Source organism: Sebastes fasciatus, chromosome 15 (assembly GCF_043250625.1).
Source record: "Sebastes fasciatus isolate fSebFas1 chromosome 15, fSebFas1.pri, whole genome shotgun sequence".
NCBI lineage: Eukaryota > Metazoa > Chordata > Actinopteri > Perciformes > Sebastidae > Sebastes > Sebastes fasciatus.
Window position 1 is genome coordinate 19,927,648 of NC_133809.1, and position 17,603 is coordinate 19,945,250.

At 40.7% G+C, this 17,603-nt stretch overlaps 1 protein-coding gene across 7 annotated transcripts; it reads left to right on the forward strand.

Annotated features, from left to right (window-relative positions):
• The first annotated feature begins 1,041 nt into the window (after nt 1-1,041).
• LOC141783219 (inverted formin-2-like) lies at nt 1,042-14,201 on the forward strand. Of its 7 annotated transcripts, XM_074660375.1 has the most exons (23): nt 1,049-1,294; nt 4,303-4,704; nt 5,318-5,433; nt 5,627-5,786; nt 6,594-6,627; nt 6,875-7,016; nt 7,170-7,302; nt 7,490-8,062; nt 8,424-8,569; nt 8,675-8,736; nt 8,835-8,937; nt 9,052-9,137; nt 9,235-9,335; nt 9,433-9,503; nt 9,592-9,699; nt 9,792-9,862; nt 9,957-10,077; nt 10,188-10,352; nt 11,053-11,155; nt 11,273-11,425; nt 11,734-12,558; nt 12,824-12,877; nt 13,664-14,201. In XM_074660375.1, the coding sequence occupies exons 2-22, from the start codon at nt 4,308-4,310 to the stop codon at nt 12,874-12,876; spliced, it is 3,723 nt and encodes a 1,240-aa protein (XP_074516476.1). In that variant the 5' UTR covers nt 1,049-1,294; nt 4,303-4,307; the 3' UTR covers nt 12,877; nt 13,664-14,201. The 7 variants fall into 7 exon arrangements, 6 of the variants coding, with proteins under 6 accessions (XP_074516480.1, XP_074516478.1, XP_074516476.1 ...); XR_012597230.1 differs by having other exon boundaries at nt 11,734-12,877; XM_074660376.1 differs by lacking the exon at nt 12,824-12,877.
• The last annotated feature ends 3,402 nt before the right edge of the window (nt 14,202-17,603 follow it).

Genomic DNA, 17,603 nt, shown 5'->3' on the forward strand with positions numbered 1-17,603 from the left:
CTGCCTGAGGTCAGATCCAGCTGATGGGATGGGGAGTGTGGGAGGAGGAGGAGGAGGAGGGCCCACAACCACTGGCTGCATTCTGCATCACAAACAGCTTCAAGCTAGAAAACAGCAGGCACATCAAGACCGGAAATCAGGCTTTTCTGCCTACAAAATAAAACGCAGACCATAGAAACCCCCTTAGACTGTATATATATATGTATTGAAAAATGTTTGCTTGAATGTTATTTGATTCAGATCATCCCTCCAGCAGTTATTTACAGTTTATTTATCTGGTAATAGCATAATTTATTTATTTATTTTAATTTTTAAAAGAAATGTATAAAGAAAAGAATACATAAAGAAATAAGTTTGGGGAAATAAATAAGGGGTGAAAATGCAAAGGGAAAACCGTGCATAAATTAAACTGCATAAATATATAAATAAATACATTTAAAAATAATTATAAAATAAATTTAAAAAATAAGTGCAAAAAATGAATAAATAAATAAAAAAGAAATAAATTATATTTAACAATTAATATAAATAAATATATAAATAAATAAAGGGGAAAATTAAACAGAAGAGTAAACAAATAATTGATATGGACAGGCATCTTTCTCATGGATTTACTATCCAAATATACCTTGATTGGAGCATTTTCTGTAGGCAACGTTGAATTATTTTCTACCCCCTCTTTTATTTTTGTTATAATATTATTTTTTATCAATTTTTTTTTTTTTTATAATTTAAGTTATCTTTCCTATCCAATTGTGCCTTGTATGTTAGAAGTATTGCGTTTAGATTCCAATGCCTTAATGTTTGTAAATTAATCTTCAATAAATAAAAAGAATAATGGGGCACCCGCTTAACCAGGTGAGCTATTGGGGGCTTCGAGTATTAGCTAACTTACAAGGCCAAGTCCTATCTTGAACTCACATCAGACCTGCAGTTAACTAGCTTTCAGTTTATTCGTGCCGCAGTCGCTTTACACTTCACATGTTTTATTCTGAAGGTTTTGACCGGATGTCGCGGCTCAGTAATGTCTCTGTTTTGACACTGTCAGTCTCTCAGTGAAGTGAATGAAAGCTCAGGGGCCGTAACGTTTTAATAAAACGGTGCCATCCGCAGACAACACAGGGGTTTGACTTGCCAACACAGTGCCCGACATCTCCAGCTGTCCATGTTAAATCTTCTAGGCAGAATAAAATGTTTTTCCGGATGATGACTGCAAAGAGCTCCTCCATCTGAAACACAGCAGAGGAGACGCGGTTCTTCTTCAAGTGTCTTCATGTTCATGGAATAAAACCAGGTAAGGTGTCATAGTCAGCTTATAGGTGATCTATAACGATGCGCCAGGGCATTAACATGTGACATGTGTAGTTTTGTTTTTCTGCTGTCTTTTATTACTCGCCCACAGAAAGATTTGCCAGTCCCGTTATTGCCTCCTGGTATGTGGGGGGAAATCGCAAAGTATGATGTTTGCACAATTAATGTATGCTATTCAGGCACATTTATTATCATAATAGATGAATGCATAATGCAGATTTGCAAACATGCAATTGTATTGTGGTGTCACAGTGTTGTGGATGCATCCTGGAGGTGTATAATCGACTATTCCCTGTAAAACCTCCTTTTCCTCGGACAGAATAAAGAGGAAGAAGGCGGTGAGAGAAAAACTGTGTTGCCAAAAATTTCACTTGAACTGAGGGATTCCAGTTTTATTTAAGGACCGTTTTTTATTATTGTTGGACCGTATGGGCTGTCACTGTCACTGTGTTTGTCTATATGCAGATGTTAAATCAATCTTGCTGAAGGAATCTGCATGCAGTCTGGAAATACAGGAAACTTCAACTAAAAGATACATTTCAACTCCAAAATGTAGACTTGTAGACTTTGCAAGCACTCCCTTAAATAGCAGAGTGGAGGAAAAGGAGGTTAGGATATAAAATAAATGACTACCAGATGTTCTTTGTTGTGCAAATACTGGAAAAGACTTTATGGCATGGATGAAGCTTGAATAATTATCTATATTGTGCAATCTCCATGCAAAAATGTGTTTCATGTGTTTAACATACAGTATGTTGTACCATGAAATCCACTAAAAGGTATATTTTATGTATCCCCCATCCTTTTATCTCCCATCTGCTATTTCAGTGGAAGGAAACAAAACAAAAAGCTGTAAACTGGTCCATGATATTTAACTAATCCTCCCTAAATCTATTAGTTTATTTACCCATTTATTATTGCTGACTTGCACACAGAACATTTATAGAAAAAAAATGAATCATGCAAGCGAGCTCTGCATATGTCTCAGAGAAATACATCAGTGGAGATATTTCTGCGTTTTTCGAGGTGTTTGTGCTGTACAGTATAACAGTGGGCTGCTGTGTGGGCGGTTTAACCAGAGGACAGAGGAGTAGGTTTTGTCCTGTGTTGCAGTGAATCAGCCTGCTATTAGTGGTTCGTGTGGGAGATCTGGCAGACAAGGTCGGCAAATGAAAGTCGCTTATATTTCAGGAGTGCACAAAAAAAAAATGTGCAAATGTGTTTCCATTAGTCTGTCTTTGATGCTGCTCTGAAATCCAGATGTTGGGACAAAATACCCCTTTAGTTGGCATCAAATTATCATGGTAAGAATGAAAGTGAAATTGCAAGAGAGGGACATGAGCTGTCAGCCCCGCATGTTTACCTCAAGCCAAGTTTCCTGTCCTGGGAAAGTCCATTTCCTTCCCTTGTGAAAAATTCCTGAGCAACACTGATGAGTCCTGTTTATACACCCACTATTTCAATTAAAGTGTCTTAGTCATAATTATGGCTTAGGACATGACCGCCACTTAACAAAATTCTCAGTAACTTCACAAGTGTTCATGATTTTCTCCAGAATTCTCCACATTGAAACTGTCAACTTGCAACTTTTGTCCCTTACTCACACTGGACATGAGCGCCAAATGTACTCGAGAATCAGAGTGTGTTTAACTGGTTTGCAGGGCCTAATTCTTATTAGCCTGAAAAGGGGGCAGGGAGCAGTCCATCCATTTTGTGGCTATTGAACAGAGACTCTTTGAAGAGTATTGAGAAGGCCTGTTGTAGAACACCATTGTCTGCCTGCTTGCTGCCACGGTAACACTCTCACACTGGCAGCAGGACTAAAATGCTGCAGTCAGAGCTGACAAATGCCTTTTGCCAGAATATGTGAGGAAAGGAAAAAGAAAGCCTCATTGTGCCCCGACTCTGCAGAGTGAATAGAAATTCAATTTGTCGGATTTCTTCACAAGTCATTACGTCTGCAAATTACCTTTTTGAAAAGAGAGAAATCCAAAATTGGATTTTACTATGTTTAGTTTCTCCTTAAACACGTAGAAACAAAATGAAGCAGCAAAAAAAGCAAGATTTCTGAGAAGGGCCTTGCATTGTCTAGATAGAGGACTTGTAAAAGCCGGTTCTGTGAATGACCTTTTTACAGTTCGTGCTCATCACTCAATGCCTCATCTGTATATGTTATGTTTGCCAAGTGTGAAATCAACAACAGTAGACAAAAGAACCACTCAGGCTTTTATTCTGAGCCACCTAATATCACAACTCCAGCTCAGTGAGAAAGTATTTTTTTACCCCGAGCCCTTATACTGTTGGTTTTATTAGTGTGGGAATGTGTTTATACTTGTAACATGCATGGTAGTGATTATTTTTTAGAAGCTCGAGGTTGGTTAAAAAGAGGGTGACTGTGCTCTGAGGTTATGCCAGAAAAGGTCCCTTGAGGTGATCAATGCGTGCATTCACGTCAATGTCAGATATGTTGGTTTGTGAAAAGTTCCTCCTGCACAGTTGTTTTTGTGTGTTTTTCACAAGTGTGCCTCAGGACTTTCCAATGTTTACATCCCAGTAACAAGCTTGAAAATCCATTTATTTATATTGTAAATTGCGATACGCACTGTTCAGACAATGTAGAGTCCTTTTTTGTATAGACTTTTGACAACGAATCTCTTCTCTTTCAAGCAGGATTAAACAGGAATGTTTGGCAGAGCTGCTGGTGGATGGTTGCTGGATTGCTGACATATCTTTTAGTCATCCACTAAAGTTCAAGGCTATCATTTCCTATTGCGTTTTCCTTTCTGATAAAGCCTTGTTTGGGCCTGCTTCCTCTTGTCTGGATAGCAATGATGACACTGTACAAAATCATTGGATATCGGTGCAAACAGACGCCATCTGCAGTCCAAAACAAGATGAGTTTGTTCCTGAAAAACAGGAACCAAAAAAAATTGTCTCTTGTCATCCGCACACATTCACACTGAAATATCCGTTCCCTTCTGTCCTCCACAGACATCATGTCGGGGAAGTCAGACGGGAAAAAGAAGTGGGCGGCAGTCAGGGATCGCCTGGGCTCCTCGCAGGACTCAGACACCCAGCAGGAGGCCAACCTGGAGAGCGCCGACGCAGAGCTGTGCATCAGACTGCTGCAAGTTCCCACCGTGGTCAACTACTCGGGGCTGAAACGTCGCCTGGAGGGCAGCGACCAGACATGGATGGTCCAGTTCCTGGAGCTGAGTGGGTTGGATCTCCTCCTGGAGGCCCTGGACCGGCTCTCGGGGCGGGGATGCTCTCGCATCGCCGACGCCCTCCTGCAGCTCACCTGCGTCAGCTGCGTCCGGGCGGTCATGAACTCCTCTGCAGGGATCCACTTCATTATAGACAACGAGGGATACATTCGGAAGCTCTCCCAAGGTTGACCTACATTTTGTGAAAAATCATCACATCTACTGCACTCATTTCTCCATATAGTGTCCATATAGTTATGTCTCACACATGAAAAGAGATGCCTCGGAAAATATGCTAAGTATACTGAACAATTTGGATATTGAAATCAACCTGTTCATTCAAAAGAAAGCCATATTTAAGGACCTGAGGTGCCATTTTTTACATATTATGTAACATTTGTAATATTTCGTTGTAGGTCATAACTCTGTGACTCACCGTGCTGAGCGGAATTTTTCCAGTCATAAGTTCCGCTTTATGTACAAAGAGTAAGGGTTAAGGGTTGTTTTGGGACATTCCTAGAAATCACAGTGAGTTGTGAATATTGGATTTCCCCTCCTTCAGACACACACACACACACACACACACACACACACAAACACATGTTTATCTACAGTACAACGCGACATCTTCAGGGGGCAAAGTTCAAATTGAGTTGCCTAAAAGGCAGCGAAAGAAAGCGGCCTCCTGTTTGGGTCTACAAAGCAGGGGGAAAGAGTAGAGATGAGTAGCTTTTGCTTTAAAAGAAGCTTATGGACATTATCAGCGCTGTATTGATGTGTGTGATCATGATGCTCCACAGCTTTGGACACTTCCAACACAATGGTGAAGAAGCAGGTGTTTGAGCTACTCGCTGCCCTCAGCGTGTTCTCCACAGACGGACATCGCCTGGCCCTGGATGCCCTGGACCACTACAAGGCGAGGAGTCATATTATAACTTTTTGGGGGGTTTTGAAAAGTTGTTGTGGGATTTCCCTCATGTGATACTACATCATCACTCTGGAGAATAAATATCTAAACACTGCCCTCTAGTGTTGGGTTGCATGCACAAACCTGTGGAATCGCAGTGTTGCTCAATGAAGTTGATGACTTCTGCTTTTTCCTCCTTCAGGGTGTGAAGACGCAGCAGTACCGCTTCAGCGTGATCATGAACGAGCTGCAGGCTACAGACAACGTCCCTTACATGGTTACGCTCCTCAGCGTCGTTAACGCCCTCATCTTCGGGACAGATGACCTCAGGCAGAGAGATAAGATGAGAAAGCAGTTTATCGGTAGGTTCTCCATTCAGCCGCTGTTTAACAATTAATCAGGAGTCTAGGAGTCCCATCATGATGAGTGAGGTCACACTGTGGTAAACTGCTGCAACAGTGTCTCCCCTCTGTGCTGAAAGTGGGAAAGCGGGCCATCAGCAGGAGATCTATTACAAATATATCTGCCACTGGGTCTGTCTAAGAATAGGTCTAATGGCCTCATTCTCACTTTGACAAAACGCCTAAGAACTAAGCAAACCTCAAGTGTGTAAATCATTGTGTATCCATGCATTTTACACCAATAACAGTGACAATCAAGGAGAATATGTCATCACGCTTACACTGATTAAATCACACTGACCTAATATGATATTTTGATGATATCTTCTGGATGAAACTCACTATCCATCCATCTGTTTTCTTTAGTGGATTATTCTTTCTTATGCCCTGTGGAGTCTGTCCCAGCATATACTGGACAAAAACAGGATTAGCCTTGGACTGATGATTGTCCTATAGTGACAAATATTTTATATTTGCAGCTATATATATATATATATATTTTTTTTTAAATACATCTATCTATATCTATATAACCCCTCCTAAATTCATTAAAATGACAACCACCACCTTGGACCAATCAGTGATTTTGTTTGGCCACTCCTCTTGTGTGATTGCTCACCTGTGACTTCCTGCCAATTCCCCCAAAAGACTAACATATGCCAGACACTGAATAGAGGTGTGATACATTCTGGAGATAAACTTTCTTTAAAAGACTGATAATTGAGTGTTGTGATACTCATCACTGTGTGTTTTAATGTTATCTTGCAGGACTCCAGCTACTTGATATCCTGCCAAAGTTAAGGTGAGCCTTCTGTCTGTTGTTCACATTTGATTTAGTCTCCAAAGCAGATTTTATGCAACAAATTAAGTTAAAGCTTTAGAGGTCATTAGAGAGGTCATAGAGTGAAATGGTGCTTTTTGGAAAAGACAATTTGTGTCCATTAATTCCTGTAATTTTAGGCTCTTCTCTTTGTTTTTAAAAAAATTGAGAATGCCGTTTAAATGCAATGAAGTGTCCCTAGCAGTGATATGTTTGTGTGTGGCTGCAGGGAACAGGAGGATGACGACTTGATTATTCAATGTGAAGCTTTTGAAGAGGCAATGGCCGAAGATGAGGAGGAACTGCTGCGGATCTACGGGGGCATTAACATGAGTGATCACCTGGAGGTTTTCACTGCGCTCTTTCACAAGGTCAGAGTTGTTCTGTTACAAGAAAACACTTCTTATTGTCTTTCTGATTAAAACCGTGTCATAATGTTTTTGTGGCTGTGGCACATGGTTATTAGACTTAGCTATGTAAGCATGACAAGCTTTCTTGATTTGTGCATATGCATGTGTTTTCAGATGAGCAGCTCTCCAACCTCCCTCCAGCTGCTGTCCATCCTGCAGACGTTGCTGGTGCTGGGGCCAGGCCGCTCTGATATCTGGCTGGCTCTGGAGGCCATCATTAACCGAGCCGTACTGCTAGTCCAGGACTGTGAGTCAGCACTGAAGCAGCAATACATTCACTTTAGGTCAACTCTCTTGGAGAGGCTAATGGGCAGCTAATGGTCTCCTCCGTGAGTCATGTGTGGAGGGGAGTGATTATCCAGGAGAAACAATCGTTGCATAGAAATAGTTTCAAATGGGGTTCATCTATATGTGTGTGTGTGTTTGTGCTCCAGCTCAGATGGAGTCAAGTGAGAAGATCATGCAGCGGCTGACGTTCTCCAAGGGCAAGAGCTGTGACGGTCGCGATGAAGTGGACAGCCGGCTGGTGAGAGTGGATAAGGCCGTGCAGACCGATCTGGATGATCAGGATAAAGAGAAGTCGGACAAAAGCATAACATCTTCTCAGAAGCCACCGTGTGCCTCACCTCCACCTCCCCCTCCACCCCCACCTCCTCCTCCACCACTGCCTGCAGGATTCGGTGGACCCCCACCACCTCCACCTCCACCTCCTCCGCCGCTGCCTGGAGGATTCGGTGGACCCCCACCACCTCCTCCTCCTCCGCCGCTACCCGGAGGGTTCGGTGGACCCCCACCACCTCCTCCTCCTCCGCCGCTACCCGGAGGGTTCGGTGGACCCCCACCACCACCTCCCTTACCTGGCATGCCACCTCCACCACCTCCTCCACCAGGCATGATAATGGCTCAGAGTAGCCAGGCCCTGGGGTGCGCTGCACCCACAAAGGTTTACCGATGCCCCACCCTGAGGATGAAAAAGCTCAACTGGCAGAAACTCCGCTCTGTTACTGGTGAGTGAATAAAACATTTTTGTGAAGGCTCAAGATAATTCAACTACGATCTGAAGGCTGACTTTGAATCCATCAAGATATTATTCACCCCTTCTGGCCATTTTATATGTTTAAATAGAACAGCATTATGGGAAATGTGACTGAAGACATTGGCAGAAGGCCTCTGTGTAGAGAATAGATGATGGGGATGATGGGACATTGATATGAACAGAACCATTTTTCCTAATTTTGGTGTTATTTGAATGTGGGTGTTTAGAGAGGAAACCTCCCTGTTTGTTGAATTTCCGCCACAGTAGGATGTTGATACAAAATGAAGCCACATGAGCTCACGACAGGCTCTTCTCTTCCTGCGTACACACAGATGGTCCCTCCATGTGGGCCTCGGTTCAGAAAGAGCCTTCTCCTCGGGAGCCGAACTACAGCAGCATCGAGCAGCTGTTCTGTCTCCCGGTGGCCGAGCACAAAGACAAGGGGGCAGCTGCTCCTGTCAAGAAGGAGGCTAAAGAGGTGTGCGTGGTCAACACTCGACGCTGCTCCTCCAGAACAAACACACCTGATTATCAAAGCTGAATAAATCAACATGCCTCTCTAACTTCAATTTTTTTCTTATAGATTACATTCATTGATCCAAAGAAAAACTTAAATTTGAACATATTCCTAAAGCAGTTTAAATGGTAAGATGATACACGTTGATTTGATGTTTTTTTTTTAATAAATATATATATATTTTGGTCCATTTTCCAGCTCAGTATTTTTCATTTTCCCTATTCAGCAAAAATGAGGACTTTGTAGCCATGATTCAGAACGGGGACCGTACTAGGTTTGATGTAGAGGTTCTAAAACAGCTTATAAAGCTCCTACCAGAGAAGCATGAGGTTGGTACTTTAACTATTCTCAACCCTTACCTAGAGACTTGTTTTCACATGTATCTGCCATTAAGGGTGCAATTTGAAATGCCAAATGAGTCAATGTCTTGTGCTTTCACACAGATTGAAAATTTGAAGTCCTTCCAAGGAGAAAAAGACAAGTTGGCAAATGTTGACCGCTTCTACACCTCCCTTCTCACGGTGTCATCGTAAGTTAACTTTTTTTTTTTTTTTATAATCATTTGTGGGCTTGATATTGTCATATTTGGCTCCTTACGTACTTTGTTCTCTGGCTCGTTTCCCCAGTTATCAGTTGAGGATTGATTGCATGTTGCTGTGTGAGGAGACGTCATCGGTGTTGGACATGCTCAAACCTAGAGTCAAGCTGGTGGAGGAGGCCTGCCAGGGTAAGTAAACCCTGTATTCACATGCATGCACTCGCCATTCTTTCTCAAGATATATATTACATATAATCAAATTAACACAGTGTAACAAATCTCTCAGCTCTCAAAACGAGCACGCTTATGCCCAGCTTCTGCAGGCTCATCCTCGACGTTGGGAATTTTCTCAACTACGTAAGAACCTCTTCCATCTCATGTATATTTTACTTTTAAGCTGACATTTAGACAGAGCTTGCATTTTTAATCGTCTGTCTACTTCCAGGGAAGTCACACGGGGAACGCCGAGGGGTTCAAGATAAGCTCTCTGCTCAAGCTTGTGGAAACCAAGGCCAACAAGAGCCGCATCACGCTGCTTCATCATATCCTGGAGGTACGCAAAGTAGCTTGCAGCTGGCATAACTTTTTTTTTTTCTCAGTTATGAACCTGTTTATTTACCCACTGCATGGCTTTGTTTTGCAAAGGAAGCAGAGGCGCACCACCCGGAGCTGTTGGCGCTGCCAGATGATATAGAGATCTGTGAAAAAGCAGCAGGGTATAGAAATCTTTCACATCTACTCATGTTGTTCCTTTTTCTTTAATTGATTCTCAGTGGATTTGTAACAAAAGGCTTTACACTTTGTCCTCAGAGTTAATCTGGACTCTGCTCAGTCAGAAGCCAGTGCCTTACTAAAACGACTGAATGAAGCGGCCAAGAAGGTCTCCAACTCTGCCGAAGAGGTGAAGGAGCAGTACGCAAAAGTTCTTGAGGTAAGATGATGGTCTCTCTACTTTGCCTGCTACAAATGGAGCCAAAATGTGATAACTCGATATCTGTTGTGGAAGCTTGAAGCCGAATCCCTCCATTTTCTCTGCTGCAGGAAAGTCTGGAGGCGTGTCAAGCTTTAAGTGAGAGATTCACTGTGACTGAGGAGACGAAGAAAGAGCTGGCTGTCTACTTGTGTGAAGACGCCAATCAGCTGTCGCTTGAGGAACTCTTCAATACCATCAGGACTTTCCGAGGACTTTTCATCAAGTCGCTGAAGGTCAGGGAGGATACTGTTAGTCAATATATGACTGTGATTTACACATTTGTAGTCTTTTATACACTTATATTGTGTAGTTTTTAAACCTACAACTAATGAACCTGCATGTTGTGCTGTTTTTTGTTTTTTTTCAATGAAGATTTTTATTACCTTCAGACATCAAAAAAGGCAGTATAGTGTGTTTTACATACGAATATTCACAAATAATACATACAGAATTAAAGGAATTAAATTAAATCAAGTTTAAAAAATATATAAAAATATATAATTAAAGACTAAAAACACAAAAAAATTGTAGGTATAAATAAACAGCAAGGACAAATAAAATAAAGATTGTAAAAGCTATATTGACATTAAAAATAATACACCAAAAGTAATGATGTATACTGTGTGTATATATACATAAACATATATGCACATATAATGCATACACCTCCCCTGCAAATATACACACAAGCGTATGCTTGTTCTGAAAGCAAAACGATTTTCATGTTTGTGCATGATTACACTGTGTATATAGTGTATATACACTGCACGGTTAAGTCTTGTTTGTGTTGTGATTGTTTTCTTTGGAACAGGGGTATCACTATACTTTGGAAAAAATAGAAAATCTTAATGTCTCTGCCTGAAAGATACAAAGATAAATTGCTACATCCATTTTGTACTTGGCAGTGAGTGACTCTTACTTTCACGAGAACAGGAAAACAAAACCAGAAGAGAGCTGGCAGCCAAGGCAGAGAAGAGGAAGAAGCAGCTGGCAGAGGAGGAGTCCAAGAGACAGAAGGGAGAGAATGGAAAAATCAGTAAGTTGTGACAACCCTCCTTTTCTTTCACTGTGTACCAGAAATGACTATGATGTAATTTGAATAGCATGTGTTTAAAGCTTTCTTCTTTTTTTTTTTTTATCTCTCTCTTACCAGTCAAAAAAGGCTTTGTGCCGAAAGACGACGGCTGCATCATCGACCATCTCCTGGCGGATATCAGGAAAGGTTTCAGCCTCAGAAAGACCAGGCCAAGGTGCGATTCGGAAAGCCTCCCTTCTAGTGAAATGCGTAGGGATACCTGCCCGTCTGGTAAGGACAAGAAGCTGTGGCCTCCATCCGCAGTTCTCGGCTCCGCTCCTGAGCCACTTAACTGCGAGCCACAACACAGCCTTGCTGCTTTTTATCTAGGCTATTTTATTTGTGCTTAAACACCGCTGCCACCTTGCTAAGTTAGCTCCATCACTCAGTTGCTTTGTTGAGCTATATTAGCATTTGTTTGCATGGAGCGCATTTTCTTTTCACGCAGCTTTGCTTACTGTGAAATGCCACCACATTTTAAAGATGCTCTTAATGTGTACACTTTCACCTTTTTAATACTACCTACTTCTCCCCCTCAGGATCAAGTGCGATGCCTGTAAACGGAAAAGCCGTAGAAATAGCCGCCTTTTCCGCTCCCACCAAACCTCAAACAGAGGGTCCCCAGGCCACCGCAGGCGAAGTGAACGGCTTCATCAGCCCGTCAGAAGAGACTCCGCCAGCGTCGCAGACTGCAGCTCAAGACGGTCCAGCTGTGCCTCCCAAGGCACCCCCAGGAGAAACAGCCATGACAACACAGGCACCCCCGGAAAGGCCTGCGTCGCTGCAGGATGGGCAACACCCCCGGCAACCTGCAGTATTTTCACTAGATACGACACAACCTCAGCCTCAGGTTGAAGCGGAACATCAACCGTGCCTCCCCACAAACGGCTTTTCATTGGATTCAACTGAGACCAGCGCCTTCAGCCCATCTTCCCTCTCAGATTTTGACCTGCTAGAGGCTGCGTTAGATGACACTTCCAGCCCGGTATCTGAGAAGCTGACGCCTGAGGAGCCAGCGGACATTAGCGTGAATGTTCAGATAGTGGGAAGTCCTTTACCTAACACAGACAATGTGACCCAGAGTAGTGGAAGCAGTTTAACGGGAGATGGGAAAGGTGAAACTAGTAATAAAACAAGCCATTTAGCAAAGACTGTTGGACAAGAGAGTCAAGAAGCGAAGAAATGCATTATTGTAAAAACGTCCGTGACTACAGTCAATGAGGGCATCAAGGGGTGCGATGTCCCAGACGGACTGGAACCAGAAGATCTGCCATCAGTGTCTGAAGATGTGCCTCCATCCCATAAGCCCGAGCTAAAGAAACAGCCGAGCCTCTTTAAACGAAACAGAAAGAAGAGTACTCAAGGTAACCTACCCATTCACTTCAATAAAGATCATGTTTGGAATGCTAGTCGCTTGACTAAAGGGAAATCATTAGTTGTTGTTTTTACTGCGTTTAACATTTTATATTTTATGTACGGGCTATTTTAGTGTAAGTATTTTGCATGACATGCATTTTATTAAAGAGCATGGATGCAGTGTGCAACGCTTGATTTGCAGATTTCATATTGAATGGATTTGAATCTATGGACAGTTTTGTTTGAACGCTCTGTTTTCCTCTGAAACACAAGGTAACAATGGGAAAGGACACACTAAACATAAAAAAGGCTGTGTGTTGCAGTGAGGTAGGTCAAGTCGATGGGATGGCAAACTGTAAGCAGGAACATCATCCTAATAAACTCAATCACCGTCGAAGCTTTGTCCCGAATAACACGTCATTTGTTGGTCTAACTGGAATCTGGATTTCATTTGTCTCTGTTGTCCAGCTTCTAACACTCGCTCTATCTCTTTAACACTCTTCTAATTCAGTTAATATCAGGCCAAAATCTTTAACACCATTTGACCAAACGCACATGTGTCTTGCGGTGATTCTAATGTCCATCAAACCCTGGGGAGAACTAACCCTAAATGTGCCATTATGTGTAGCAATTAATCCTCTTTTAATCAGTTATGTATTTATAATCTAACATCAGTGTTCTGATCTCAAACAGCCTTGCAGTTTGTGAAGTCATTGTGAAGTCATCGTGGACTGAGTTATTTCATGAAAGCTGCCACTTTTGTGTCTCTTCTTCCATATTTTTTTGTCCATTCCCCCCAAATCTGCAACTGGGACTGTTCAGCCTACTAACGCAGTCTGGTGTGCTTCCTGTAAACTGTGCTTTGTTAATCTGATTATGATTGAAAGATGCTGTATGTGTATGTAAATGTATTAAAAATGTTTTTACACTTAAAAAAAAAAAACTTTTAAAGCAGATCTAGCCCAACAATCATGTGAATCACAATGTTGGGTGCATTTGAGCCAATATTTTTATCCTGATGTAAATATAAAACCTTTAAAAAGATATTAAGTATTTATTTTATTTAAATATATTTTTGATTCCATCTATTCATTTTAGTCTTTGTTTCCGTAGGTGTTTCCAGAAAAAGGAAAACGAGAGGAAAAAGAAAATGTTAATTTCAAGCAGGAGTTGTGAACTGGAAGGACTACAGTGTATTTTATGTTGTGAGCCATACTTGAGCATTGACTCCTTGGAGAGGACGCAGAAGTCTTCCTTTTGCAATTATTTGTTTATCTGAGACCAAGAAGAGTAAAAACATCTACGACTGGGATCTTCACAGCGTGGATGTCAATATGTCACTTTATGTAAATGAGTTGTTTTTGTGTATATGAGTGGTTTGGATTCAAAAAAATTTAACATGCTTTATATGTTTTGTATCGTAATATGCAGTGAATGTGTTTTTTGCTATATGCTCTATTTACCTTTCAGCACCTATTGAATGATTGTTGTTGTTGGTGCAAGATATTTAATTTAATTCATCAAAACAAAACTTGTCTTAAGTTGTTTATATATTATCCATATGATCTCTAATAGGAAAATATAATGACAGCATATAATGGATTGTAACTTTTAATGTTAAATATATTTTAATAAAAGTGAATTTACTGTTCAGCTGTTTTGTTTTTAATTACACAGATGCTGGTAATGAGGCGAACATAAGCAATTAGAAAAGCTCTTATGTATGGAAATAAATAAATGACAATAGATAAAATGTCATTAAATATAGCAAAATAATATTACAAATAAATTTAGCCATTAATTAATTGATAAAATGTGATATTAAACCTGCAGTAGGCAGGATATTTTTGGCATCATTGGGCAAAAATTCCATGATAACCTTTCAGCATATTATAATTCAAATGCTGTGAGAGAAAACTAGACTTCTGTACCTCCTCATGGCTCTGTTTTCATTCTTTAAAAAATCTAGCCCATGATGGGAGACTTTGGCCAATCACAGGTCATTTCAGAGAGAGTGTTTCTATTGAGCGTTCCTATTGGCTGTGCTCCGGCTGGTGGGCAGTGCTTGGTATTTCCTCAACTGATCTCAACATGGCTGCCGGGTTACAAACTTTCTCATTTTACAGCTAAACAGTACACTACAAGATGTTTCTGGAAAAATTTGAGGAGAGAAATAGGCATTACAGTAACAGAATATTGATTCATATTTGATCAGCGCTGCTTAGATTGACCTTTAGATCAGAGTTTGCGAGTGATTGACAGCTGCTCAGAGATGGCAAGGCTCCAGCTCGGCTCTGATTGGTTGTTTTCCTCCGGTCTGTGAAATCTTGCAGATGCCCTTAGGACAGACCTGGGCATTTTACGGCCCGCGGGCCACATCCGGCCCGTTGGCTGTCCCTGCCTGGCCCGCGTGAGGTCAAGTAAATTAGAACATAAATAAAAAAAATAGGCCTATTTATGCTGTGCACGCAATACGGCTGTGTGCTTTTATTTTGAAAAGTTTTTTTTATTTACGTAGTCACGCATGTGCGTGACTACGTGACTACGTGACTATGCTAAACAGCTACATGTGATTCTGGTATGCTAAGCTAGCCCTCAACATGTCAGCCCACGGCAGCAAAAGAAAAATCGATACCGAATGCCACGTTTTCAACAAGACATGGACTGCTAAATATCTATTTACAGAAGTCAAAGGTAAAGCCGTGTGCTTAGTTTGTGGTGTACAGGTCGCCGTGTTCAAGGATTACAATTTGAACCGCCACTACGTGACCAAACACGAGGAGAAATACAAGAACTTGTCTGAACAAGAGCGCGCAAGGGAGTCGGATGCTTTGCTAGCTAAGCTGCAAAACCAACAAGGACTTTTTACTAAATGTTGCACATCCAGAGATGCAGCTGTCAAGACAAGTTATGTCATATCCCACAAAATCGCTAGAAAAGGTAAACCGTTTTCTGACGGGGAGTTTATTAAGGAGTGTTTGCTGGACTCTGCTGCCCTAATATGCCCGGAGAAAAAGGGAGCTTTTGAGAACGTGCCCCTCTCGCGACGGACTGTAACGAGGAGGGTTGAGGACATCGCTGGGAATCTGGAACTTCAGCTGAAGAACAGAGCGGTCAGCTTTGACTATTTTTCCCTACCACACAGCTGTCAGGTGGCTCAGCCTGGGCAAAGTACTGAAAAGTTTCTGGGACCTGAGAAAAGAGATTCACGAGTTCTGTGTGAAGAAAGGAAAGGACATTCCACAGCTTACAGATGCAGACTGGATTGCTGACCTTGGTTTTGCTGTAGATGTGACGGCACTAATGAATGAACTAAATGTCAAACTGCAGTGCAGAGGCCTTTTTGTACATGAAATGTACAGCGCAGTGAAGGCTTTCATGAGAAAGTTGCAGCTTCTCTCAAGCCAAATGACGGACAACATTCTCACCCACTTGCCAACACTGAAGGAAGCCACAAAATCAGCTGATCACCTCGACAAGTACTCATCCATGTTAGAAGCACTGCATGGTGAGTTTTCAAGGCGATTTCAAGACTTTAAAACAGTTGAGAGTGAGATGCACATGGTTTCTTCTCCCTTCACCTGCAGTGTGGCGAATGCACCCAGTGATGTTCAGATGGAACTGATTGACCTGCAGTCTGACACACTTCTGGCAGAGCACTTTAGGTCAGTCTCACTACTGGACTTCTACTCTTCCCTCAAAGAGGAGAACTTTCCACACATGAGGAGGCATGCTCAGAAGATTCTAGTCCTCTTTGGATCTACCTACGTATGTGAACAGACATTCTCAGTGATGAAGTTCAACAAATCCAGATACAGATCCTCTATCACTGATGACCACCTCTCAGCTGTCCTTCGCATATCCACCTCAGACATTCAGCCAGATTTCAATGCACTTGTTCAAGCCCAGAGCAGGCTGGATTTTTCCCACTGAACAAGTAAAATGAACTGTAAAACATTAAAAGCATTTATTGCTTTTTGCATCAAGTTGACAATTGCCTATCTTTAACATACTGTAAAACACCTATTCAGTATTTGGGAAGATTAACATGTTAAAAATAAAATGAAACACTGATGCAATTATTGTTTTTACTGTTTATTACTTCTATAGGAGTATTTTCCTATATGACCTACACCACAATTTCATATATTTATATAAATATTTACAGAATATCCTTATTCTTCTGATTACCAGTAGCAACTAATCAAAAATATATAATTTAATGCTTTTTACAATTAAAATCAATTAATCAAAATTAATACTGAGCAGAATTAAGTTCAAGTTATTGTTGGTTCGGCCCTCCAACACAACTCAGGTTTCTCATGTGGCCCCTTGTAAAAATTAATTGCCCACCCCTGCCTTAGGAGCACCAGAGGACACAGAGGTACATCATTTTTTTTCAGATTACCTGTCTCATGCACTACTGTCAGAATATAGTGACCATTTCATAAAAATAACTTTTTTTAAATCACATTTGCTCCATTTCTTCCATTTTAATTTGCTTCTTTATTAATCTTTGTATTAATTCCCTTATTATATTATAATTTTACCTTTTATTTATTAATGTATTTATTTTTGCATTAAATTTTTAATTATTTTTTAAATGTATGTATTTCTGTATTTGTTTATTTATTTCTGCACGATTTTTCCCTTTGCATATATAATTATTATTTATTTATTCTTTTTTTTTTGGCATGTTCCGTCCTCCATAAAATCACATTTGCTCCATTTCTTCCATTTTAATTTGCTTCTTTATTTATCTTTGTATTAATTCCCTAATTATATTATAGTTTTGCCTTTTTATTTAGTTATGTATTTATTTTTATTAAATTTTAAATGTATTTATTTTTGCATTTAATTTATTTTTATTTTTAAATGTATGTATTTCTGCATGTGTTTATTTATTTCTGCACGATTTTCCCTTTGCATATATAATTTTTATTTTTTTATTTTTTTTATTATTTTGGCATGTTCCGTCCTCCATAAAATCACATTTGCTCCTTTTCTTCCATTTTAATTTGCTTCTTTATTTATCTTTATATTAATTCCCTTA

Coding starts and splice junctions, on each gene's coding strand:
- LOC141783219 (XM_074660374.1), top strand. CDS start 4,308: ATGTCGGGGAAGTCAGACGGGAAAAAGAAGTGGGCGGCAGTCAGGGAT. Junction 6,628..6,874: donor GATATCCTGCCAAAGTTAAG/GTGAGCCTTCTG, acceptor GTGTGGCTGCAG/GGAACAGGAGGATGACGACT. Junction 9,138..9,234: donor TCCCTTCTCACGGTGTCATC/GTAAGTTAACTT, acceptor TCGTTTCCCCAG/TTATCAGTTGAGGATTGATT.